The sequence below is a fragment of the Boleophthalmus pectinirostris genome, unplaced genomic scaffold, assembly GCF_026225935.1.
Source record: "Boleophthalmus pectinirostris isolate CB_2022bp ecotype Guang Dong unplaced genomic scaffold, ASM2622593v1 HiC_scaffold_11, whole genome shotgun sequence".
Classification (NCBI taxonomy): domain Eukaryota; kingdom Metazoa; phylum Chordata; class Actinopteri; order Gobiiformes; family Gobiidae; genus Boleophthalmus; species Boleophthalmus pectinirostris.
The window spans coordinates 4,517,547-4,545,146 of record NW_026570994.1 but is presented as its reverse complement, the minus strand read 5'-3'; the positions used below and the strand labels follow the sequence as shown (position 1 = coordinate 4,545,146).

The 27,600-nt window shown below is 39.6% G+C and overlaps 1 protein-coding gene across 1 annotated transcript in view; it reads right to left on the bottom strand.

The window, feature by feature from the left end:
* obsl1a (obscurin like cytoskeletal adaptor 1a) overlaps positions 1-25,632 on the bottom strand; it is a 42,936-nt gene extending 17,304 nt beyond the window's left edge. Inside the window, exons 1-15 of the mRNA XM_055166506.1 lie at positions 25,591-25,632; positions 25,058-25,231; positions 15,540-16,705; positions 13,695-13,964; positions 11,678-11,938; positions 11,143-11,448; positions 9,229-9,495; positions 5,792-6,067; positions 5,488-5,602; positions 5,088-5,248; positions 3,805-4,077; positions 3,369-3,644; positions 2,330-2,605; positions 849-1,124; positions 419-694 (exon numbers count right to left, since the gene is read on the bottom strand). Of these exons, the coding sequence (XP_055022481.1) occupies positions 419-694; positions 849-1,124; positions 2,330-2,605; positions 3,369-3,644; positions 3,805-4,077; positions 5,088-5,248; positions 5,488-5,602; positions 5,792-6,067; positions 9,229-9,495; positions 11,143-11,448; positions 11,678-11,938; positions 13,695-13,964; positions 15,540-16,680 (4,174 nt within the window). The 5' untranslated portion in view covers positions 16,681-16,705; positions 25,058-25,231; positions 25,591-25,632. The remainder of the gene's footprint in view (positions 1-418; positions 695-848; positions 1,125-2,329; positions 2,606-3,368; positions 3,645-3,804; positions 4,078-5,087; positions 5,249-5,487; positions 5,603-5,791; positions 6,068-9,228; positions 9,496-11,142; positions 11,449-11,677; positions 11,939-13,694; positions 13,965-15,539; positions 16,706-25,057; positions 25,232-25,590) is intronic.
* Between the last annotated feature and the right edge of the window lie 1,968 nt (positions 25,633-27,600).

Below are 27,600 nucleotides of genomic sequence, written 5' to 3'. Positions count from 1 at the left end.
CATTTTTTATTTTATTTATTTAAAAGGGACAATGCATATTCATAAACATATACTTATAAATACGCCAGAATTAGCCCGAAGGCTACTTTACATCTATAGTCCTCGGCAGGTCAGAGAGACAGAAAACATAAGACAAAGTCACACAATAAACAAACTGTCAATGACAATTCACAGAACAAACATGGCAGAAACAGCACAATAAGACACAATCATGACATACAACACTGACATTCATCTAGGAGCAGAACATTAGTGATCACAAATCTGGTTTCTCTCTTAAGCCATCTTTTCAGGTTGGTTTTAAATGTGAAATTTTGATCCTCCATAAGACACAGGTACCTTTAGCTCTTACATTACATTACTAGTACTTAAGATCTGCTACTTGCCACTTGCACGATTGACCATAAACCCCACATACCTTGCACTCTGATGATGCTGACCATCTTGTCATCCCCGGCGTCGCAGATGTACTTCCCGGAGTCGGAGGGCTGGACGTCAGAGATGATGATTTTGCGCAGAGTTCCGTAGCTCTCGATGTAAACACGGGGGTCGTCTGTGAGCAGCCTGTCGTTACAGAACCACCGCACCGGAGCGTTGGCCCGGGACACTTCACAGGCTAAGATCAGCTCATCTCCTGCCACCATCTCCTGGAAGTCCACATCACATGAGTTTCCAATGATACGCACTGGAGGCTCTGAAAACAAGACAACAAGAAGAGGGTTTAAAGGAGAAGCGAAACGAAAAAAAAAATACAGATTGTTTTGTAAGTTTCTATGGTTTCAGTTACATTCAGTGTTACATTTTTGGCCCTATACATTTATGTTTAATTCTATTTTTGTATTCCTTACCTTGAACAGTGACTTGAAAGCTGATCGCATCGTCCCCAGCGTCCAGGAAGTACTCGCCACTGTCCTCCAGCTCAGCGCTCAGTATGACCAGAGAGCGGAAAGCCCCCTCCTCCTCCACGCACAGACGATCGTGGTTCTCTATGCGCTCGCCGTTTTTGTACCATTTGGTCACAGCGTTGGGCCTGGACAGCTCACACTCCAGAACCACGTCATCAGAGAGAGTCGAGGTCACGCTGGTGTTTACGCTGGACTTGTTTAAGATCTTCACTGGAGGCTCTGCAAAAGAAAGAATTTACATAAAGTTAGCTAAATATCAACAATAATATATGCAGTGGTGGGGATGATTCTGCAGTGTTTGTGTTGAATGCAGCTCTGGTCTTCAAAATACAGACCCACCCACTTCTCCTATTGGTTATGCTCGGAGTGAGTCACAGGTGAGATTAACCAATCACTCTAAACTTTGAAGTCTCAGAAGACCCAGACACTTTCACTTCATAATGCAATATTCAAATAAGTGTAACAAGAATCAAATCTAAACTGTGAACTTCTATCTGTCTATAAATTGCGAATGTCTACTAAATGTCAATTTTTTTCACCTTAAAATCAACATTTGGGTAGCACTTTATAATAACTTCGAGAAATCCACTGATCCGGCATTTTCAGTTCCAATAACAACTTTGATATTATAGCTTTAAGTATCTGCTGATATCCAGTATTAGTGTTGCAGTCAAGACCGCACTAATCGAGACCAAGACCAGTCCGAGACCACAGGGTCCCAAGACCAGGACAAGACCAAGATCCCTGAGGGTCAAGACCGAGACAAGACCAAGACTTTTAAAGGTCATTTTTCAACATTTATTTGTTTTACAGTTATTTTGGCACATTTAAATCTATATTTTTTATAAATCTATCTCCATTTTATCACTCGTTGAGTGTCAGACCTCGAGAATGAAACAAGACCGAGTCCAAGCTCCTTTAAGACCGAAACAAGTCTGAGTCTAAGCACCTTCAAGACCGAGACAAGACCAAGCCCAATCGCGGTCAAGTCTGAGATGAGACCAAGACCATAAAAAAAGGTCTCAAGTTCGGCCTTGAGACCGTTTTTTTATGGTCTTGGCCTTGAGTACTACGACGCTACCCAATATTAATTGATAACAAAAATAAAGTTCAAACATTATAAGAACATCTGGGTCAACTATGACCAGTTAATAGCCCTATTACATCAGTTTATATACTTAATCCAGCAATTTTTTTTTTGGATTCTCTATTTAAAACTAATGCATGACGAAACACTTAATTCTTAATGAACAATAAATTCAGGCTTAGTAATTACTTAAGGGAGTATAGGGTTAGGGTATAAATTGAAGGCACATCATGTAACTTGCGGCTCGTCACCTCATGATTCCAGTCCATCAGTTATGTTATTTAGTTTAAATGTGAAGTTCCAAGAATAATATTATCCAGTGTATATGTATTTTTACCTGAAACTTTCACTTGAAAATGTATCTGATTGTCGGTGGCGTCGCAGGTGTATTTCCCGGTGTCCGAGGGGGAGGGGCAGTGGATGGTCAGTCGTCTCACCAGTCCTTCCGCTGACATGGTAACGTTTGGACTCTCCTGTATCTGCTGACCATCCAGGAGCCACGTCACATCTGCGCTTGGGCGAGACACCTCCACCTCCAGAACTATGGGTTTGTCTGTGCTGCACTTCAGAGTCTCCGGGAGGTGTTTGGGCCGAGAGAGAGCAACAGCAGGTTCTGTAAAGGAAAATGTAAAAAGGGAATTGATGAGGCTGATTCATTTGTATAGTTTCACATACAGAGAAAAAAAAACATATGTATAATATTTAAACTTTTTAAAATATCTGATGGCAAATTTCTTGGCAAATAGCTAGATACAGATTACATTTGCTTCTCTGGAAATAAATAAATAAATAAATAAATAAGATTCAGTTCATGCAATAAAAAAGTAGTATTTTAGCCAAAATAAAAGTTCATATAGGGCTAAACTTTATCTCACTGCAAAATTTCAGACAATTATTGTAATGTGCAATTGTATTTGAACATAATTTATTTCCAAATCCAAATCCACTTTATTTATGTAGCACATTTTAAAGCAGTTTCCAAAGTGCTGCAAAGAGATAAAATAAATAAAATGAAGACAACAAATTTTTTTAAAAATTTGGTCATACTAGTCGTAAATCTGGATGAGGTCGGAGACGTAACGTGGGGCCTGTCCACTCAAAGCTTTAAAAACAAACAATAAAATCTTAAAATCAGTCAGTGCAACAACGCTTATTTGTTTTAATCCATTTCTTGGTACACATTTAAAAAACATCCAAGGGTGTTAACATCTGAGAGAAGACAGAAATCTGAACTGTGAAAGTAACACAAGAATCCCATGCATTTCAGAACAGGGTCTAAACTTCAGGGTTATTAGTAGCTTTCACATAGTATAAAACCTAACAGAGACACTGGGAGGGCATCTGACACAGTGGGTGAGCTACACATTCATCCCTACCTGTGATTGTGACTAAGAAGGCCACAGAATCGTCCTCAGTGTCACACACGTATTCCCCTGTGTCCTCCATCGTCGGGACAGGGATGACCAGTGTGCGTTTAGCTTCGTCCACTTCCAGATAGAGGTTGGGCCCCTCCTCCACCTCCAGCCCGTCCTTGTACCAGACGACCGGGGCATCCGGCTTAGACACTTCACAGCACAGGTCCAGTCTCTCCGAAGCCATGTGGGTCAGTTCTAACTCGGGTTCAGTCGGGTAGACGAAGCGAACTGGTGGCTCTGGAAGAGAAATGAGAACATCAGAATTATTCCCTAAATTAAAAATAATAATAATAATGCAATCATATGACCCATTTTAAGTAGATTAATCAAGTAGTAAATAATAAAAGTAGGAACTGTCTCTCCAAACTTGTACTTCAGTATCATAAACTTGACCTACCTGTCACATTGAGCTGGAAGAAGACAGAATCCCCGTCGGTTTCACACACATACTCTCCACTGTCCTCTGCTGTGGTCTCCAGGATGCTCAGTCTCCTGTATGGACCTTCTGAGATGATCTGGAGGTTGGTGCTCTCCTCCACGTCCTGACCGTCCTTGGACCAGCGCACTCGGCCGCTGCTCCTGGACAGCTCACACTGCAGATGCACGGCCTCACAGATGTAACAGTCCACCACCTGGTCGTCTTTAGGCTCCACGATCATCACCGGGGGCTCTGTACAGTTAGGAGTGAGAGAATTATTCAAGATTTTTTTTTCTCTCTTTTTACTGATTGATTTTTGGTTCGGGTGCCTCAGCTTTGGAATGACCTGGCTGAGGAGATAAGGCCAGCACTATTGCTCCTTTGTCTAAACTAAGTTCAGTACAATCCTTGCACTTGATATCCCACCAATGTGTCATATTTTAAATTACTAAAATTCCCAATAAATCAGAACAAAAATTAAAAACTTTCCATATTTTTACATATTTGTCAAAAATGCTGAATTTCCAGTACACTATCCCTCAAACTGCAAATGACTAAAAGTTTAAAAAAAAATGTTATGCCTGTTACATTTTCTCAGTTATAGATTTTGTAATGATTTTTTAAAAAGAACATAATACATATAATTTTAAAAACAGTAATATGAAAATGCAGAATATATATTTTTGTATATATATAATTTTTTGTCATTTTGAGGGAATGAATACCCAGCACATTAATAACAAAATAGCCATAAAACATAACGAAATATAAGACTAACACACATACAACAAAAAAACAAAACAACAACAAACAAGGAGCGGGGTTGTTGTGTGTAGTAGAGAGTTTCTCAATGCTGTGTTTGTATGTGTGTAGTTACATTTTAGGGCAAATCAAATTTCCATTTGCATATTTGTTGTTCCCTTATATGTTTTGTTTTTTGTTTAAAATAAAAAATAAAATAATACAGATTTAAATGTCTTCTTTTGTCTCTTGACGCAAGAGTTTAATGTTTGTAAATAAATTTCTTGCCACATGACCTTACGTCCTTTCAGAGGACTCACTGGATGGTATTTCATTAGATGCCCTGACGAAGACACAACCTGCAGCCAAACTCATTGGCTTGTCCCATGTAATAAAGGACTTGTATCTTCACTTCACTGTCTCAAACATTTTTGACTGCTTTTTAAACTTCGTCACTGTAAGTTTTTATGCTATAAGCACTGTCACTTTGACTGTCTGCTGAACTATTTGTCATAGGATACCTCTGATGTTGACAGTGAACTCCATGCTGTTGCTTCCTGCCTGACACACATACACTCCAGCGTCTGAGGCCTTAGCCGAGCGCACGATCAGCCTCCTCATGGTGCCCTCAGCCTGCAGCGTCACGTGCTCATCAGGACTAAGCTCACAGCCGTCCTTTAACCTGCACAAATCGAAGTATTATATTGAATAATTTCATTAAATTATATTATTTTTATGATCAAATGCGCTTCATAGTTTTAATATACACACTACCGGTCAAGTTTGGACACATTCTCATTCAATGTGTTTTCTTCATTTTTACTACTGTTTACATTGTAGATACAAACTGAAGACATCAAATATATGAAGTAAACAAAAACATGTTTTAAAAGGGCATATTATAGAGGCCAAGACATTTACCAGACCACTTCGGCATCCTCTCTGGAGACATGGCAGACCAGTACCACAGGGTCCAGCTCCATACTGCACTTATGCAGGTCCTCCTCAGGCACAGGGCTGAACAGCACTGGAGGACCTGTACACAAACAGAGAAGTGTTTTAGGGGTGTTCACACTTGCACAATCACCAACACCACTAACTTGTGCTCAAAAAGAAGGCATTATTAAATCTAGTTCTATTTTTTTTATTGTGGACAGACCCCAAATCAGAAACATTATACCATAGATTTCCAAACTACCCTCAGAAAGTGTAAAGTTCTTCTTACCAGCGACGTCCACCTTAAACTCAATAGTGTCGTGGTCAGTCTTGCAGGTGTAGACTCCAGAGTGCTCTTTATCAGCCTGGTGCACCACGATCCTCCTCATGGTCCCATCAGACTGGATGTTCAGCCCCTCGTTCACCTGCAGCTCCTCTCCGTCTTTGAACCACGACACTTTAGCAAACGGATGGGACACTTCACAGTACAGCACTATGGCATCTCCTGCGTCCACCTTTTTAACACTGTCCGACGGCGATAAAGGGGTGAAACTGAACACAGCAGCTAAAAAGAAAAGACAGAAATGATGTTAGTTCAGCGCTGTCTAACAGTTTGTCAAATTGCTACTTATTTAGAATTTATTATTACCATTTTTACCATTTATATTTTGGCTCTTTTTTATTATATTATATTGCGATGTGTGAGCTCCTGTGTCCAAATCATTTCCCTTGTGGATCAGTAAAGTTTGTCTAAGTCTAAGTCTTATTGAAATTCATATTAGAGGAGGTACAATTTTTCTTAAATTTAAAAGTACATATTAATATTCCTCCCACAAAAACAAACAAACGTATTATAAGCAAAGGTATACATTATTAACTACACTTCAGTGCTGCAGAGGCGACCTGTCAGGAGCAGTGGGACCTATCTCCAGATCTTGAGCTAGTCTTGACTACCTTAGCAGGAGGAGTTGGCATATTGTGCATATTTTATGTGGATGGAGGAAACTCAGACTCAGGCAGAACATGAAAACTTCACACAGAAAAGCCCAGACGACCAGGGCATCAAACCTGGACACTTCTTGCTGAGAGGTGTGCCACATGTTAGGTTATATATTTTTATGCACAAATAGTATACAACTTTGATTTTATCTTCACAGTTCCCACTCTTTTTCACTGACAAAATTTCAAAACTTTTCCATGACTTTTTCATGACCTAAAGTGAATTTTCCATGACTTTACGACACCTACACGTGTAGAATTGATCAGACTTTTAGGGCTAAATATGAAATGTTAAACCTTTCCACTCACCTTATGGTTTGGATTACAGTTTTTGAACATTCAAAATCCTGTCAGTGCATTTATTGTTGTCTTTTTTAAACAAAAGGCACAGACATTCAGAAATAATCATAATAGTCTAATGAAGTCATAGTGTTTGGTCCACAGAAACAAAGAGACAGTGTCAGCAGTCACCTCCAGTCTCTCTCTAGAACCTTCAAATCAGGCAAGAAATCTCAGGGTAATAATGGACTCAGACTTGAACTTTCAATAACATCTGCAGCCTTTTACCATCTAAAAAACAGACTTGGAGAGACTTATCCATGCGTTTGTCTCCAGTAGGTTAGATACTGTAATGTTCTGCTCACTGGTCTCTCCAAACGAGCTGTGAGACGCTGCAGAACATCCAGAACATCCAGAACGCTGCAGCTCGGGTCCTGACTCGAACTAGGAAGTACGAGCACATAAGTCCTGTGCTCAGGTCTCTGCACTGGCTCCTGTGCCTCAGAGAATAGACTTTAAAACAGCTCTGTTTGTACAAGTCTCTCCATGGCCGAGCACCAAAGTACATCTGTGACATGTTAGTGACATATGAACCTTCTGCACTCTGATCTGAGGAGCTCAGGGACCGGCCTCCTGCTGGTGCCCAGAGTCAGAACTAAACACGAGGAGTCAGCATTTCAGGTTCACACAGCTAAAACCTGGAACAGTCTTCCAGAACATGTGAGACAGTCTCTACTTTGACTCTGACTCTCTCTTTTTTTTTTTTTTTATCTTTAATTTTATTTTTTATTTATGTTTTGATTTGTTTTTATTGTGATTTTAATGTATTTCTTATTCTGTAAAGCACTTTGAATAACTTTGTGTACAAATTGTGCATTAAACTTGCCTTGTCTTGCCTAATGAGAACTTATCAGAATGCTGTAGTTGCATGAAAGAGAAACTAAAATTCTTTTCCAAAACTTCCATTGAATTTACAACATTTTATAACTTTTCCAGGCCCAGAAAATGACAATTTCAATTTCCATGACTTTTGCAGGATTTCCCTGACTGTGGGAACCCAGTATCTTCATTCCAATGTCAATTATATTACAATTGCACTAAATGTATGTTGTGTGCTTACTTAACAAAACCATAATATAACAAATAGTATGAACAAACAATGTAGTGAGATGCCTTTGAAAAAGGTCCCTCCTTGTGTTTGTCCTGGTTTGACCTTTCCACCGATGTCACGCATCAGGAAGTAAAAGCCGGTGCGGGCCATAGCTGCTAGCAACAGGATCACCGCAGTCATGGCACTTAGGTGCTCTAAATGTCACCGTACTTAGGCGTAAAGCCCAAAGAAGTGCTGCGGTCATCGCGGAACCTTTGCTGTGGGTGTTTTTGGAGCGGCCGAGGCGTGCTAACTCGTGTAATCGAATCAGGACTCGGACTGCTGAGCCTGCCCTGTTTGTTTGCACCTGTAATCACCACGTCTGTCTCCTACCGCCTGTGTGCACTTGTGGTACTTTTGACGGAAATGGACTGAAATGGGCTGTATGGAAATGTGTTTCCTATTAATACATTGTCAGGAATATATTTAATACAACCTCATCAATGTCTCAGTGTCAATTTAACTTAAAAAAACTGCTCTTATATTGGATAGGCTATTTATACTAACCCCCACCTCCATTTGGTCACACAGGCTACGTTAAGGGATTAAAGCTCAATTTGTATTTTTTGTGAAATCTGATTTTTTTGTGAGGTCGTTCACATTCCCAATCAAATGTGACTTGTCTGTCGTACTGGAGCCAGAACATGTACACCTTATTTTTTTAAGTTTTAAGGAGGAGATTGAGAAGGATAAAGTTTTTGGCCATGGCTTTTCATGGGGCAGTAGCAGCAACGTCTGTAGAAACGAACGTGTGGGTGCAGAGTCGTAGCCAAGAGTGATGGGATTGAGATGTGCTTCGCTGCTTCACTTACACGGAGTTCAGACACAGTTTTCATATGGCGAGAAGAATGTCTGTGTACATTTGTGAGCGCCTACATGTACCACTCTGGCGGGAGGAAACACGTCTTCACTGACCTATTTCATTGACCAAATGCGTTGGCGTTGGGCTGTATTGGCTCGCAGCAGGTGCTTGTTACCATGTTGTTATGACGTGTAGGTGGGATGAATGTGACCTTTCAGACTAAAGTCGCATGTCAAAAGATCAGATATGTATGGGTTTTAGGAGCACATATCCAAGTGGCCTGGGTCGCATTTGAAAAAATCAGATCTGTGTCATCATTTAAAATCTGATTTTGGTAACTTCAGGCTGCAGTCTGAACACAGCCATAAATAAATGCAAAAACAAGTTTTTTTGAAACTCTATACTATACATAACATATAAGAAAATTGGAGCTACTATTTGGCAGCTTTAATCTATCAATACTTCCAAGGGATCGAACACAAACAACTGTACTCACATGTGACTTTGAGCACTGCAGAGTCCCTCACTCCGTTGGCTATGAAGGTGATCTCTGCCCCGTCCTCCATCGCCTGTGTCTCCTGGATGACCAGCGTGTGGTGAGCCTGAGACTGCTGGATGAAGTAGCGTCCACCATTTTGGAGCTGAGAACTGTTCAGGAACCACGTCCCGACCATGGAGGAGGACAGCTCTATGGAGAAGCGAGCCTCCTCTCCCTCCACCACCTCACAGGCCTGAAGAGGGCTGTGGATCTTTGGACCGGGAACTAGAAGAAAAGTCAAATTGAGAGAGTGAAAAGATGAAATCAATGTTATTGAAGACACAACCATTTCACAGTTTTGAATGGAAGAATCAAATCCACTCCAGTCCACTTTTCTAAAGCCAGGAGGGTGTAAGTGCATGTAACTGCTATTGGTTTTTGCCAGCTAATGTTGGGGCAGGGCAGACACCGCAGATTGTGCACGGATATCGGAGCAGTCAACACCATATTGTTTCGCTCTGTTGGTTCATATTGTTTTTTTCTATGGCTTTTCATAGACTTTAATGAGAAGACAGCTCAAATTAAAATAATTATTGGAGAAGCTGATGGATGTTTCACTAGCAACTATAACCAATATGGTGGCAGGTGGCAAAAATGATTCATGGATTTTTGCTTCTTCTGAGGATTTTGCATTGAAAATAAATTATATTTTATTTTAAATTATGAATCTCTATAACAACGGTTCTAGAAAATCATAATAAAAAATTGTATTCCTCTCATAAATTCATCTGCTCCTCAGGGCTGTGTGCTGTCGTCCTAGTTCTACATTAGTTCTACATTATGTACAGCTGACTACAGAGCCTCCTCTCTGTGAATATTTACTGGAGATACAGTCCTTCTTTTTCTGATCATGGCCCAGTCAACATCATGATAAAAACATGCAGAAGTTCATACAGTCATAGGACCACTGTATCCAAGTAAATGTGTTATAGACTAAAAGAGAGGTGACTTTCTCCAACACGTCTTCTAAATAAAACCTGTCTGCCGAGCACAGCTAAACTGTGTGTGAAAATAATTGGACTTCCTGTCAGATCTCTCTCCCTGTGTGAGCAACAGATGCCGAGGAGCAGGTGCACTGTACGACCTGCCAGCTCTCTCCAAGTGTAACACACAGACCTCTCCTAACTATCTCTTCCACCTCCGGGGTTGATAAAATGCTTTATTTACTTTACTTTGAGGCAGACAGCGTGCAGCACTCAGATGTTGTTGCAAAGTGCAAAGAAATGTCGAAAAAGTTTTATGCACTCTATTGTAAAAAAAAGGTACCCTTGACCTTAAAGGGCCCATATTACTGATTTATTATATATTACTATTCTGAGCTATGTTATAATGTTCTTTCCTCATCACAAACCTGCTCTAGTTGTGTTTAACACACAAATCCTGCAAATTTAGGTTGAGTCAGTTTTACGTAATATGGACCCTTTAATTCTAGTCTGATTCATCAGCCAGTTTCACTTCGTAGAAACTGTCTGACCTCGCAGTGCTCAACAGTAGGCAAGTACTTTTTTTCATTTAACCAATGGCTGCTATTTAGTTGTGACGTATGTAATGCGCCGCTAACGAGGCTAACTGGTATATTAAGCTTTTCCCAAATCGTAGGAAGAAGGACAATAATGTCTTTCCCCTTGATAAAATTCACTAAACATTCTCTTTCTTCTGGCTTTAAATCCTCGATCTTGGGAATCGTTGCCAACACAGAATGTATGGCTCTTCACTGATTGGCTGGTGCCTGAACTCACACTCCTGGGGTTTTTGCAAATCGTCTAGTGTATTCTGATTCTTGATCTAGTTGCTGGAGAGAAATAGAATTGAGTGGAGGCACTAGGTGGCACCAGCCTGGCTACTTTAATTCCGCTTGTTTCCATAACTTACCCAGATGAACCGTTTTGGGGAACTCCACGTGCCCGCTGCGCCCGTACTTGTTGATGCAGCACACTCTGAAGCGGTAGTCCCCCTCCCCTGGCACGCTGTCCCCGGACACTTCGGCGGAGGTGGCGGTCTCCGAGCTGAAACACTTCTGCCACTCCTGGGAGCCCACCTCCTGCCTCTCCACCACAAACATGGAGCGAGTGGTGGTCTGGCTGTTGGGGGACGGGGACCAGCTGAGCAGAGCGCTGTTGGGTCGGTCGTCGTCCATTTTGATGTTGATTGGGCAGATGGGCGGGAGGTGTCGTGTAGCTACAGGAAAGCAAAGATTTTATTGAGAAATTGTGGTTGACTGTAAGGAGCTGACTGTAAAAAGGATTTGACTAGGGCGTGAGAGAGATTGCTAAATTACTCAAACTTTATAACTTGGTAGAGAGCTAAAAAAAATTCTATTCCACAGAACAACCCCTCTTTAATTGTTGCAGTATATAGAAATGTAATAAAGGTATTGATTGTTTTTATTGTCATTTTCCAGACGTACCTTTAACCTTGAGTCTGGATGTTGTGGTGGACCTCCCTGCCACAAAGGTCACGACCCCAGAGTCCTGGTAGGCCACGTTGACGAAGACGAGGATGTGTGTCTTGCCGAAGGACTTGAGGATGGTCTGGTGGGTCTCGTGTTGTTTGATTCCGTCTTTGAACCAGTGGACCTCCATGTCGTCCTGGTCCACCTCCACACAGAAGGCCGCATTCTCCCCCTCCAGGACCTCCAGCTTACGGGGCAGTTTACGCACGATGGGGCCTGGATGGAACAAAGGGTTACAAAGAAAAAAAACAGCTAAAGAATGACGGGGGTTGTGAGCATTTACCAGGGAGTACTTGCAATGATTTCAGATTTAGAAAGAGGTAATAGAAATATTTAATAGAATTTGATTATAAAATATGCTTTGTAGGACAATTTACGTCCCTGAGATTTTTTGTAGCAAATTTTGGACATTAAAACAAGAATGTAAAATTGTGGATTTTTTATTTTTTTTTTAACTAGAAAACAGATTCATCCTTACGCCTGTGTATACTTTGAATGATGTCAATCAGATTTAAATATAAATCAGCATAATACTGAATAGCATTTGAATATAAAAGTTTTCAGGACACCTTCCTTGATAATTTTATTGTAGGATATTTTGGACATTAAAAACAAGTGCACAGTAAAATTGTAAAAAAAAAAAAAAAAAAAGATAATTTACTAGAAAACAGATAGTTTATTCAAGTTAGGGGCACTTCATTAATCACAAATTACAGTTTGGGGAATAGTGTTCTTCATGACATCATGACTGTGGGAATGATAGTGGTTAGGGGTGAAAAAAATATTGAAATATCAATATATATCGTATCGTTTAATGTGGTGATACAGTATCGATATCGGGGGCTGCTGTATCGATATCGCCAAGAGTATTTGGTTTATTTTACAAAATTATTTTGTTACAGCTACAGTTTTGTTGCTTATTTAGACGAAGGAAACACGTTTATGCAACACATTTGACATTTCCATTTTTTTGATGATTAAAATGTTTGTATTTCATATTCACTTTGCACAAGAAGTGGTTTAAAAAAGATTCAGTGTAAGAGTCATGATTTAGCCTTTATTTTTATTGAACAGTATCGAATCAATTGAAATCTATCACACTGAATCGTACTGAATCGTAAGCTCACTGTACGAGATAGGTATCGTATTGTGGCCTGTGTATCGAGGTATTTCATCTTCTGAATGATCCCCAGCCCTAGTAGTGGTGTTCGTAAGGTTACAGTCATGAACTCATGATGAAGTCATTCATGAATCATGATGAACTAATGCTTTATCTCATGTACCATTATTAAGTGTTACATTAATGGTAGTGAGGTAAACATCAAATACACTGCAAATCATTTTGTTGTATTCAGAATTTATCTTGAGTTTATACATTTGAACTTTTTGTTTTTGTGCTTGTTTTGTGCGAATGTTTCCGTGCATTTCTGCTGATTGCCTGTGTAATGCCTCAGTCGTCCAAGATCCACACCAAACGGACGTTGAATTTTATCAGATGGACAAAACTTTTATGCAAACACTGCAAGAACTAAAACTAATCCTGGAAATTAGGACTAGACCAGGACTAAACCAAGACAAGAAGAGGACCACCAAACTAGGTCTACTTCAGGACCAAACTGAACTCAAACCAGGGGCAAACAAGTGCGAGTATGAACACACCCAGAGTGAATTTTTCCAATCTTCCCAAGTAGCTTCAGAACTGGGCCAAAATGTATACACAAAATTCAACCTTGCAAAACTTTAGGGAGCAGGAGTGCTACTTGGATGTACAGAGATTGTGAGCTGAGGTTCAAGTACATTTTAACTTTATCTGCCATGTGGTATTAAAGGCTTCTTTTGCTATTATTATAATATCTTGAAATTATAGTCTAAAATTATGATCATTTCTTAAGTTACAACTCATTATTTTATCTTTTCCTTTGCAACACTTTTACATATTTTACTATTTTGATCAGACAAAAGCAGTGCGTACCTTTGACTGACAGTTCGGCGATGCTCTTGGCTCCATCAGGCATCTCACACAGGTACACCCCGTCGTCGTCCATGCCCACGTCCCGGATGGTGAGGCGCCTCCTGGTGCCCTTCTGCTCCATGCCGTACTTCTGGTTGGGCATGAGCCTCTGGTCCTCCAAGTACCAGGCGGCGGGCAGGGTCTCATCAGGCATCTCACACTCCAGCACAGCCACATCGTTCTCAGACACCTCCACGTCCTTGAGCTGCTTCCTGAACCGCACCGAAGGGCCTAACAACAGAAAAGCAAGAATTTCATATCAGGGCACTCAGTTCTCACTCATGCGATGCATTTCACAAACAGCATTCAGTCTCGGGGTGATAGTGTGATCAGCAACTTATTTTATTTGTAGAATGACCTTGGGGCTGCAGTGGTTGTGCATGAGTGTTGGACAAGTTCTAATGTGGATGTGCTCACCTCAGTTAGCAGAAACTGAATCCCATGATCGGCCATGGACTTTTTGTGCATGTAGTTAATATGTATATTATTTGCAACACGTCACTACACAATATTACATTATGTTAGATTGTCACATAATTATGATATAAGGAATGTAAAATATATTATTTAAATTGAGGTGAACTGAAAAATGTATAAATTATGTTTTGTTTTATTAGGTGTAACTTTACTCTAACCTAGTTTCTGCTAGTTCTGCACTATCACTCTGGGATGGCTCTCACTGAAACTACTTTAGAAAAGAAAGAACTTTCAGTGGAATACTTTCGTCATTTAGTATATGTACAGTCTATACACCATATATATTTTTCCCCATCCACAATCACATTTCTTGCTAAATCTGGTGTGACATCCCACATCCCAGTACAGGTTCATTGTAGAAGCAGCACTTAGAGTAGAAATTAGACCACTGTGTGTTGTCAGCATCCAATTATAAAGCATTTTATTTTTTGTTGATTATCAGAAAGTGTGCTTGTAGCATGCTAGTTGTTGTGAGTTTAACCTTGATGAAAAAAAATCCACCCTGGCACCTGAATGTGGTAAAAAGGAATAACTAGACCACTGCAAAATGAACTAGTTTGAAGTCAGTAAAAAACAAGGGCGAAGGTTTGCATTGGGACGGTGGGGACATGTCACAACCTATATTTTGGAGGACAAAATAGTCCCTACCAATATTTGACATTTTATTTTAATAAACAAAATCAATAAAATGTCTGATATTTTTCCAAACTCAATAGTATAAATTTAACATGTTTTAATTCACATTTTGCTTGTTAAACGTTCTGAGATGTATTCAGTGATATGACGACAGGGTTACCCCTGCCACTAGTTCATTGGCTGTAACAGAGTGATGTCATTAGTGATGCCAGGAAGCTAAACTGGGGAAGCGGCAGAACAGTGAGGAAGATGTCGGCTTGAGCAGGCGTGAGTGAAGACGCTGCACCAAACTTTGAAAAACTTTTCAAAAGGAACTTACTTGGCTTCATCTTCAGTTAAACTTGACTTATAAATGAGTCGCCGCGGAAAAAGAGCGACTATTACCACAAGTGCAACTCCCAAAACGAAGCCCTACTCGTGTGCTGTTAGCAGCCCGACTCTACTGACAATATTCAATGGACATGACCTCACAAATATCTCCTCACCAACAAGCAAAGGGAAATCTGCTACAAACTTCTACATCGCTGTTATCCCATAAAACAACCTACAAGTAAGTACAAGTAATCTATTAGTTGGTTTCATGAGTTGATAATGTTCTCCACCAAAGCTGAGACCAAACCTACACCCTTGTTAAAAAATTAGGTACAGTCTTGAACAACTAACTTTCAGCTACAGTACAGTCATGAAATTTACCTTTGACAGACAGATGCACTGCACTCAGTGTATTCCCCAGTGCGTTGGAGGCGGCGCACACGTACAGCCCCGTGTCCTCTCTCTTACAGTACAGAACCTTCAGCGTGTAGTATCCCTCCCTGTCCTCAAACATCAGATGCCTTCTCCCTGGATCCAACGGAACTCCATCCTTCTTCCACACGATTTCCGGTTTGGGCTTCCCCGTCACCAGGCAACGGAACTTGGCGTGTTTCCCCTCTGCCACCGCGAACTTCTTCACTTTCGACGGATTGACCGGCGTTTCGTCTTTGTTCCGGAGTATGCCTAGCCTCCCACTTCGTAGCCTGGGTGAGTTTTGGCTGTTCGTGTGCCCGCTGGACGACCTCTTGCTGTCTTCTCTCTCCGGCACGGGTTCTACGAGTAAAACCGCGCCCGCCAACGCTTCGCCGTTACAGTTGACCGCCTTGCACGTGTACACCCCTTTGTCCGGGATTCTCGTTCGGTAGATCTTGAGTTGGAACCATCCGCCTTCTTGACTGCTCACGCTAAAATGGGAGTTTTCAAAGATATCTCCGAGCTTTTTACCATCTTTCTCCCACTCCACTTCTGGCAATGGAGAACCCCAGATCTTACACGAAAACGCTGCATCCTCTCCCCGGTCAACTCGTAGCGACAGTGGTTTGATAAGGAATCGTGGACGGTCAGAACTCAACTCATCGTCATCGTGTTTTTCCATCAACTTGTTCATCTTTTCCTCTCCGTTAACTAACCTTCCATTTTCATTCACGCAATTTCCGTTTTGTAATTTGCTATATCCGTTCACTTGTCTTGAATCTCCATTGACGACTGACTGTTGGACTTGCTGTTCTTCCACTTTTAAGGTAGCGGCTGCGTACGTTTCGCCCACATTGTTTTTGGCCTTGCATATGTACTGGCCTGCATCTTCTGGTGTTACTGAGCTTATAGTTAGAAGAAACGCTTTGCCGTCCTCCGATAGCTTGTAGCGGCCCTCGGAAAAGATCTGGATATTTTTGCGTTCCCAAATCACGTCCGGGCGAGGGTCTCCGCCGATTTGGCAGCGTAGTGTGGCGTCGCTTCCAAAAGGGGCCAGCACGGGACGCGGATACCCCAGTACACGCGGGGCACCTCCGAAAATATCCATGGTCGGTCTTCAACTTGTTCTGTATCTGTAAAGAAGAACACAGGCCCATAAACAAATCTTGTGGTGTGCCTATAAATTATATTGATAAGCTCTACACTAGCTATTTTTTTTGTACATATTTTATTTTGCATTCTTTGTTTATAAACTACTTGGTCAACTCGGCCTCAGTATTACACATTTTACTGTTTATTTTTTTTTTTTTTTTGTATTAGGGTTACATCACATTTATTGATATCACTTGGTGTTTGATATTAGTTCCAGGATGACAGGATTATTCTATTTCTCAGCTGTTTGTTGTGTTTGGTCCAGAAGTCTCTTTTGTTTGAACTTTTTATATACATTGGTAATCAATAATTACTTATCATTCTAAAAAAAACTGTTTTGAGATAAATTATTGTCATTTCATGCAACAAAATGATGTACTTGCATTGACACACAACTGAAGCTGGATCTTTGCATCTATTTGTTTAGAATTTATTTAGGCTACAAAAGTAATTAAGAATTTAACCCTGATTGCCATTGTTATCATAAGAGGAAAAATTGACTAGAGTAATGCAGTTTAAATATATCTATCAACAATAGCTAGCTATTAGCAAGACGTGCTAGTGAATGCTTGCGTCCAAATTGGGTTCCACCGCCTACACTGACATCCCTTCATTATGACATGTCTCTATTTAGATGTGCCGATATTACGACATGCCTCTATTTAAACGTGCCGGATTTACAACCCTTTTTAGAATCGCTATTCCAACATGAATCAGTGCAATAGGCCTATCTGACAACTATGTGACAAACAAATTACGCAAATTACGCAACATTTGTTCGAAAAAATGCACCGTTCAACAAGGGAGTGTCTGTGAATCTGTTTAAAGACCACTCTGCATTTTTACAACTGAGTCCATGCTGCTGTATTGTGGATAACAGGCCATTTTGGGTATGAGTGAGTATAATATGGTATCACATTAATATTATTCATGTCGGAAAAGCGGAATGTTATAGTGAAAATAGTGCCACTACTTCGACAATGAAAAAAAAAAAAAAAGTTGAAGTAGTGGGACTTCGCACTGTTTGAAAAATAATGTTTATGCCGCTACTCGGGCAATTACCATATTTTTGGACTATAAGGAGCACTTAACATCCTTTAATTTTCTCAAAAATCATCAGTGCACCTTATAATCCGGTGCGCCTTTACGAATAAATTCTGGTTGAGCTACTGACCTTTAACTGATTTTCTGTGGTACACGGCGCTAAAAAATCTGTGAAAATGTTTTAGTGCGACTTTGGTAAACTATGAAGTTGCACCACTTGATGGATTGTTGGAGAATTATGGCTACCATAGTTAGGAGCCTCAAGGAGTAAGTCGTGTCCTTTAGTCCAACAGAAGCTGACAGCATCAGTGCACAAGGAGCGAGCTGTTTTTTCAGAGCTTATAATTTATGCAAATGAGCCATGTGCTTTTAAGTTTAATTTCTGTAAAACGTAAACAAATGTGCGCAAATCTGCATTAAACACATTATTATTCAATGTATATTTGAGTCGTCCTCATAGGAAATAAACCAAACTTAAATGATTCAACCACATTCCTATTCATAATTCACATTCACCAAGACAGGGAGGCAACGGCGGGCGAATTACGTCACGATCTGCCAATGGATCGTGGACGTCTGGGCTAAGGGATCAGTCTCAATTGTCGTCTGTTTGTTTCACTTAATGCACCTTATAATCCAGTGCACCTTTTTTTGAAAATACACGAGATAATTCAACATTATTGATATTGCGCTTTATAATCCGGTGCGCCTTATAATTCAAAAAATATGGTACACGCCAATGTCTAAATAGCGGAATGTCGGAATAGCAGCATGTAACCGTAAATTAGTCCAATAGAGGTGTATAAAAAATAACCACCCCATGACATCAGCAGGTGGAACAGCTCAGTTTGAGATCCTAAATCTTACTTTAGTTTGAGAAAGTATCAAACAAAACACTGTAAGTTTTAGAAAATATTAGCATAATATTGGATCTTTAGTGATTCCTATACATTGTTTGGTTACTTCCTGGTTGATTGTAGCGGTTAGCCCAGACGAGCATGTTTAGCTGCTTTTGGGGCTCACCCTCTTTACAGCTGGCCCTGGACGTCACTGAAGAAGGTATTTATAAATCCACTGTCCTAAAAATGACTGCCCCATATGTCAGACTAACTGCAAAATCTTCCACCTGAAGCCACCACACTCACCATTCAAACTTGAGAACCAATCTTGGAGGTCAATGTCAAGTAAATACCACTTTGAAAATCCTTTTTATTTCGTAGTATAATTTGTTTTGTACTTTAGTTTGTGATGATGAGGCACCGTGTTGTGTTTGGCTTGCTACAAATATTGCCTAACCTCATGGATCATATGGTTTGAAAGTAATGCAAGCTTAAGGTGACCGGATTTTCAAAATAACAAACTGGGACACACCGGGTTGGAATGGTTGGTAAATAAAACTGAAAATAGTGCAACATTGTCCATTCTCGACTCAAATGTACTGTAGGTCAGTCATAATCTAAGGGACTTTCAAGCAGGTTTTTCTCTATTTTGGATAAACAAATGACAATATATTCCCCACTTTACTGTTTGTGAGTTTCAGATTGGTCCAAAACAGGGGCACGTGGGACATTTCTTGTATAAAACTGGGACAAATCACTGGTTTTGGATAAATATGCTGGTCTGGGACAGAGGTCACAGGGCTCAAAACTGGGACTGTCCCAGGTAATTGGGGACGTCTGGTCACACTATGCTGGCTTTAATTACGCAACAAAAAAATAATATCTTAAAAACATATTATATTACGTAGGCTGAGAATCAAAAGGCATAAAAACATGTTTTGAACTCAACTGTTTGTCCACAGTTATGTCTTAACATACCTAAAGAATTGTTTACCCTTCACTTTCATAATGCATACTTCCTGCATACATGTTTACATATGTTAATAACTTCACTTACATCATTTTGACATTAGCTTTTCAAGTCAATTCTCGAGCAGTAATACAGCCTTACACCTTTTTAGCATTGCATAGTGTTGTGTTAAGAGGTTGGGTTTTATTTTTGATTTATCAACTAAGTGCTTTGTCTTATTTTGAATGGTAAACTTGGAGAATTTGGCAATGAGTAAAGGCAGTACTACTTTATAATAACTACATGTTAATTAGTCTTAATAAAGCATTAAGACTTCATTCAAAATGACAAATAGTTAATTAAGACCATAACTATTACTAAGGGTTAGTCAGTTCAGCAGTATATAGTAAGGCTGAATCATTCTTTAAAGAGTATTTGTTTATTATGAATTAAGTCATGCTTTATTAAAGGTACAGTATGTAACTTTCTGGAGGCATGGTAGAACCATACTCCATTTAGAAACTTTCTCCATCATGATATGACAGCATTTCTATGGAGACAAGCGTGGAGAAGAGGCTCACCGAGGCCAAACACGAGTCAGGTTTGTGGGGATGCAAGGTCATAAGTTGTAAAATGTAAAAACTCTTTTACTACTGAAATAGACTTTTACTAAGTCTGTTTTAGGCTATAAAGTTACACATTGTGGCTTTAAGTCTATTTAAAGTGTAACTATAATAAAACATACATCTGAACATTCCACTCCATGGAAATAGATTAGTATTATTATTATTAGTAGTATTAGTATTAGTAGTAGATTGGCTGTATTATTCCATTCTGTGGAATAATACAAAGGAACAACATTGCCACTGAAACAAGCCAGAGAGGCCCTCTTTCAGGCCAAATTAGGGTCAAGTTTGTGGAGATGCAAACCCACACATAGTAAAGACATGTGTTTTTTATCAACATTATTAAAAACACGTTTTTATTTTAGTCTATATTTTGGCAAAAAATGTTACATACTGTGGTTTTTAGGCTAATTAAAATGCATTTATTATAAAGTGTTACGCACGCCATCAAAAATACCACATACCTTGTTTTGCGTGGCAGCTAACTCCCCCTCTGGACCTGACAGACTTGAGTAATATTGAAGCTGGCAGTTACTCGAATGCAGATGTCTTTCCCAAAATACTCTTGACCTGTATCCGTCTGTTTAGAGATCGTCACAAAGCTCCCATCCACTTCCTCAACCTTCAACCTTTCCTTTTCGTTTTGTAATATCCTCAACTTGAACCAGCCCTTTATTTCTTAACAAAGTCGCGCATACATCCATGGAAAAAAAACTCCTATCTTCACTGGGGTTCCTTGATTGCGATGTCGCGTGGCAGAGAGGAAAACATGTACAAACGGCTATCGTCTTGGTTCTGTCATTGTCTGTGGAGAGAGAGAGAGTTGGAATGGCTGGAGTAGGGGTAGGCAGAGAGAGAACTGGGGGGGTATAAAATGCTTTGACAGTTGCTCCTGCCCCAAGCCCCCCTCACCTCCTCTAAAAATAGCCCCGGCTTCCATGGCAGTGGCACTGATAAAGTTAGGCTCTCCATTCAGGACTATGGACGGCTAAAGATAGGGTTTGTGAGAGAAGGAGGGGGACAGGGTCTATGGCGGACAGCTTAAGCTTAAGAGATAGACTCAGTTAAACCTCTGCACAGAAAGGCGGCAGCTGGGAACCCAATGGCGTGACTCATGTTGGACTATCAAACCGAAAATAAAACATGGTAATTCTCCAGCTAGGTACTCTTGACCGTGAACCTCGCTTCAAGGGACTGCGTACGTATCTTGTGTGCTTACTGGTCTAAAAACGGTACTACAATGACACCAGGACCTTAAAGAGGGGATGTTACACTTCTCCGGGGTATTAATTGCTAACAAATAACGCATAATCTAAGTCACTCCCCCTTCAGAGCACTATCACAACACAATCCTGCATCCCACTAATGAAAAAAACTGCACATCGCTTTACAGGTTTGTGATATATCCGCATCGTTTAATGTGATGATACAGTATCGATATCATGGGCTGCTGCGTCGATATATCGCCAAGAGTATATTTTGGTTTATTTTACTCAATTATTTTGTTACAGAGCTACAGTTTTGTTGCTTGTTCAAGGGGAGGAAACTCGTTTATGTGACACATTTGACATTTTCACTGTTTTGATGATTAAAATGTTTGTGTTTCATATGAACTTTGAACAAGAAGTGGTTTAACAAAGACTTTTAGTGTCACAACCATGATTAAGCCTTTATTTTTTATCAAACCATATCGAATCAAATGGAAATATATTGCACTGAATCGTATAGAATCGTCACTATATTGAGATATGTATCTTATCGTGGCCTAAGTATCAAGGTGCACTACCGGTCAAAAGTTTTAGAACACCACACTTTTTCCAGTTTTTTACTGTTTACTATTGACCAAAACTAAACTTTTGATTGATGTGTGTGTCCACCTTTGGCAGATATAACAGTTGAACACACTTGTGGCTCTTTTTTTACAATAGAAATCAAATCTTCTTCAGAAAGTTCTTCCCAAGTCTGTTACAGAAGTTTCCATAAATGTGTGGCACTTGTAGGTTGCTTCACTCTTCTGTCCAGTTCATCCCAAACCAGCTCCATGGGGTTTAAGTCTGCACACTGTGCTGCTGCTGGACACTCCAGGTTTTCAAGCTCAACATTTTGTTATTTTTTCCTGAGGTAGTTTTGGTGTTTTTTTGTCTTTTTTTTTTTTTTTTTTTACCTCTGTCTGTTCAGTTCTTGCCTTTGTACCATTCCAAGCTCTTCATTAGACTTGCACGACTTGAACTGCAATAATTAACTGGAGAAATTAGGGTGTTCTAAAACTATTGACCGATAGTGTATGTATCGTATCAGCAACTTCGGAATGATACCCAGCCCTATTTATGAAGTTGTAGTGTATTGTTTTGTGTCCTGCTTTTGTAGATTTGGCTTGTAGGCGGAGCAATGGACAGAATCTAAAACCTCTTCAGGCATGTTTTTGATGACGGAACAAACATGAAAATTGAGGACACACATTTGTCTCATTCTCAGTTTATGGACAGACCATGCCTCATGTGAAAGCTCAGAACCTCCAGAATTCCCTCCCTGAGCTGCAGAGGCTGCACTAGCACTGACTCATGACTGGTTGCAGATGTTGGGGTTTGGGTAGTGATCATTCAGTCAGACAGAGAGGCATGTGAGAGAGGCATCATTTTGCCTTCTGATTGGATAATCAACTTGAGAACCAAAACACCAAACAATTTCGCCATCATGTTTATGTAACCAAGAATGAATCAGCATTACAATTGTTATCAGTAAAAGATTTATTTGATTTAAACAGGTTTAAAGTTAGGTCTGTGGAATTTAACATCAAAATCTTACATACACTTCCTTTAAGTTTACCAAATAAATATTAAAATGTACTTTTCACTCTTACTTTTACTAATTGGCCAATTCAGGTCACTACCTCAGGAGTTTTACCTGTAACCAGAAGTGGGAAGTGTAGCAAAAAACTGTACTTTAATAAGAGAAACATTACTTAAAATAGTGGTACAAGATATTACTGAAGTAAAAGTAAAAAAGTATTTGGGGGACTAGAGCTACTTCTTAAGTAAGAGTAACTTAAAGAGCAAATGTGTGCACATAACATTTGATTTATAATTTAAAGTTAATGTATCTTGAAGAACAAAATATAAAATAATGCTCAAAATCTGGTGTTTTCTAACGACAGACACAAAAACGAGACAAACTAAATCATATTTGAAGGAGCGGTGCAAGAAACACAAATGTTCAAATCATTTCATATTGTCGACATAAAGCTTTTGTCACTTGGAGACTCACAATGGGAAGATAAATAAAAATATTACTGAAGTAGGAATAAAAATATGCTCCAAGTACAATTTTACATTTTTGCTGTATGCTGATCTCTACCTCTACTACTTCAAACTGTCATGGATAGATAATGTTCTTGTAACAATTTTATAAGACCAAGAAAGATGAACACGACTAGCCTGACTCAGTGGGACCATAGCTATGTGCTGCTATCACCGATGACCACAGTGAGTCTAGCGTCGCGTTCGCTGCCTGTGGCGTGAGCACTTGAGTGTGAGAGGGACTTTATCGTCTGAGAATGCACCAGTGTGTCACCACCGGATCCAGACCTGTGCTGGTCCATCCACGCCTATCTCTGAGTGCAGATAACAACAGAACAGCCAAGCATAGCCTAACGCATGGCCTAACATCATAAAGCAGACCTATTCTACAAAATTTAACTTTTTAGAGCTTTTAATCACGTTATAGTTGTTTCCTCTCTCATTTACCTCTGAAGTTGTATTTGGAGTGATTTGTGCATGTTTGAACAATCTTTAAACATTTATTTTCATATTTCTTCATCAAAAACATGCATGAAGAGGTTTTAGATGTCGTCCATGCATGTTTGAGTAATTTAGTGATCTAACTTAAGCCCATTTGAGCTGTCCTTACAGTTAGTGCTAAGATTCTGTCCAATGCTCTGTTCACAAGCCTACGTCACCCATGTCCCCACATAACAATTCACCATAAATATACAAAAACATGACACAAAACAACACATTACAACTCCACAAACCTGATGCGATGTGCAGTGGTTTGATAAACGGGATGCACGCTGATTGTGTCGGGATAGTGCTCTGAAGGGGGAGTGACTTAACGGGGAGAACAAAGGGAAGGGAGACCCCGATCATCAATGAAACTAGTAAAACATGCTAATATGTAGTTTTTGACAAATATAGCATTTTCAAAATGATAAAAGTTAACAGTGATCTAATGATCTAGTGTTATGAGTTAGGAGTTAATACCCCATAGAAGTGAAATACCCGTTATATCAGGTGCTTTTAACAATGAGAGGCTGTATCCCCATAGGGCAGACCTGGGCATTGTCCTGCTCCCAGGCCACATACGGCCCTTTGGTCGACTCTGACCAGCCCATTTAAACTCATTTGGAATTACAAAATAAACATATTTTATCATTTTAACCTCATGCATGGACTAAAGCTGTTTTGCTTTTATTTAGGTATTTAGGTTTAGGTTTAGAGGTTTTCAATTATATTTTTTTAAGGCAGCCAGTCTTACAGTCTGACCAGCACATCAAAACAATGCTATTTACGGCTTTTTAATAAAGAAATACAATTCATATTACACAGAATTGAGTTAGTTTTGGCCCGGCCTTCCACAATATTTTCTGTTTCTCATGTGGCCCTATGGAAAAAAATAATTGCCCACCCCTGCCATAGAGTGTTCCTACATCGTTAACTTAGTCACAGTTGTATATTTATACAGCTTTCATGGTCAAAAGATATTAAAAGCTTTAAAATAATGTTTTTGTATCAAAAAGGGTAAAAGTAGTTCATTTTGTCTGGATTTCTGAACATACACAAAACACACATTTGTCAGCAGACAACATCACTTATTTACCTTCTGCTAATGTACTGCAGAGTGGAACAGGTCAAATGAGGCTTACAACATAGCTTCAGATCAGGGTTCCTCTTATCAAAGGAAGCTGGAGTCTGATGGTTTGTGGAATTTGAACAAACAGGAGCAGGTTCTGGATTAGACCACCACCTCATGACATCACAAGTGCTTTCATCTCTGGAGAGGGAGAGAAAATATGTGAGAAAGAAACAAACAAGTTTCTAATGAGGTAAACACATTAATAATAGTATTTTTTCATATTGTTATTGTAGTGTACTATTATGTCGGCTATGTTAATGCATGTGGAGACGTGACATATGCCCCCATAAGCTCCGTGGTATGTACAGTTATAATAGGAGCGCACATTAAAGGTCAGTTATGGTAAACAGAAGAGCACAGAACATGAGAAATCTTCTGTAGAAATGGAGAAAGTCTACATGCTTTTCAGGGCATTTTGGGGCAATAAAAAACACTTGTAACTGAATACAGGCTAGATTGAGAAGAAGTTTAATGCGATACTGTGGAACATTACTGACCACATCACGGTCCTCTGGTGACTCTACCATGTTGGAAGCCACGTGTGCGTCTCCTCATCGTCAGCTGTTCAGGGGGAATCAAACGCATCAGATTAGATTTCACTATTCACAAAGACCACGGGCTGCTTCACAGAACTCCCGTAAAAACAGCGCCGCTATTGTTAGGCTGCAGTTTGATATACGGGGGAAGGTTTAACTGTGTCATTCAGCAATACACTGTAGGCATTTCAGATGACTATTGTTCAGATTATTATAGGAGACTTTTGTGTACATATATAGACTCATGGATTGTACATACGCGATACTATTAGATTACTTTATTTTTAGCTTTCTACCATGTTATAATTCATTTAGATGTCGTCCATGTGTGTTTGAATAATTTAGCAATCTCTCTCATGGACAATTTGACCTCTATTTACTATTAGCTGTAAGATTCTGTGCAAAGCTCCGCCCACAAGCCTACGTCATTCATGCTCCCAAACGACAATTCTCCATAAATCTACAAAAACACGATACAAAACTGTACGCTACAACTTCACAAACCTGATGCGATGTGCAATAGTTTTATTAATGGGATGCAGGATGATTGTGTTGTGACAGCGCTCTGAAGGGGGAGTGACTTAAAGCTGAGAGTAAAGACAAAAACGAAAGTGAAACTCATAAAACATGTCAATGCATTTTTGTTTTTTTCTGTGAATTTACCATTTTCAAAACAAAAAAAGAGTAACACTGTGATCTAAATATGTTATGTCCTAGCAGTTAATACTCCATAAAAGTAAAATATCGTCTCTCGAAGTAAAGGTTTAAAAAAAAAAAAAAAGTACAGTCAAAAGTATAACTGCACTTTTTCAAAAAATCTGTACTTCATAGCAGTGGCCAGTAGATGGGGCTGGTGGACCATCTTAAAACATACAGGTAACGCTATAACACAGTATTTCATATAATATTATATCGCATTTTACAAAATAAATGTTGAATGTTGTGCTTAGAAGAAGACAATTATATTTTTTTATTGAAAATTAAGTAAAAAAAATGTTTGTGTTGTTATAAAGTTATGCCTCACTTAACTTATGCAATCTGAGCATCCTGTTTATTCACCACCATGAGTTTATAAGAGCTTTTCACAACTTTTAGAGACCAGAGAGGAGATTTGCTGTCAGAAAAAAAAAGTATAAAAATCAGAATATAATAACACAGAACAGAACAGAATAATAAAATGTTTATATTAAATGCAGACAGTGCACAGTGGACTTATTTTGACCTCAAGAGGTGCTCATACAATATATCTGTACTGTAAGATAAATTAGTTCAGATACGTGGGGGAAATGGTGTTCAGGTCTGTGAGTGTGTGGTGCACAGCTGCATGCTGGGAAAAACAACGACTCTGGGAAAGACAGAAGGAGGCTCCTGTCAAATATAAACAGCATCTGTGAGAAGTGAGATTCAACCGTGCAAATGTTTTTACTGACACCATGAACATTTACAAATCAGCCAAACCCAAAACCTGTGTGCTGCTTCAGGTAGTTTAACCAAGGTACTAAACCAGGACTAAACCGGGACTAAACCGGGACTAAACCGGGACTAAACCGGGACTAAAACAGGACTAAAACAGGACTAAATAAGGTCTAACCCACAACTAAACCAGGTCTAACCTAAGAATAAACCAGGTCTGACCTTGGACCAAACAAGGCCTAAACCAGGTCTAACCCAGGACTGAATAATGTCTAATTTAGGTCCAAATTAGGTCTAATCCAGGACTAATCCACATCTAAACTAGGACTAAACCAGGTCTAACCTCAGATTAAACTAGAACTAAATCAGGACAAACGCAGGACAAAACCAGGTTTTACTCTGGACCAAACCAGGACTAAACCAGGTCTAACCTTGAACTAAACCAGAACTAAATCAGGACAAACCCAGGAGTAAATCAGGTCTAACCCAGGACTATAATACAGTGGGTCTAACTCAGGACTGAATAATGTCTAATTTAGGTCTAAACTAGGTCTAATA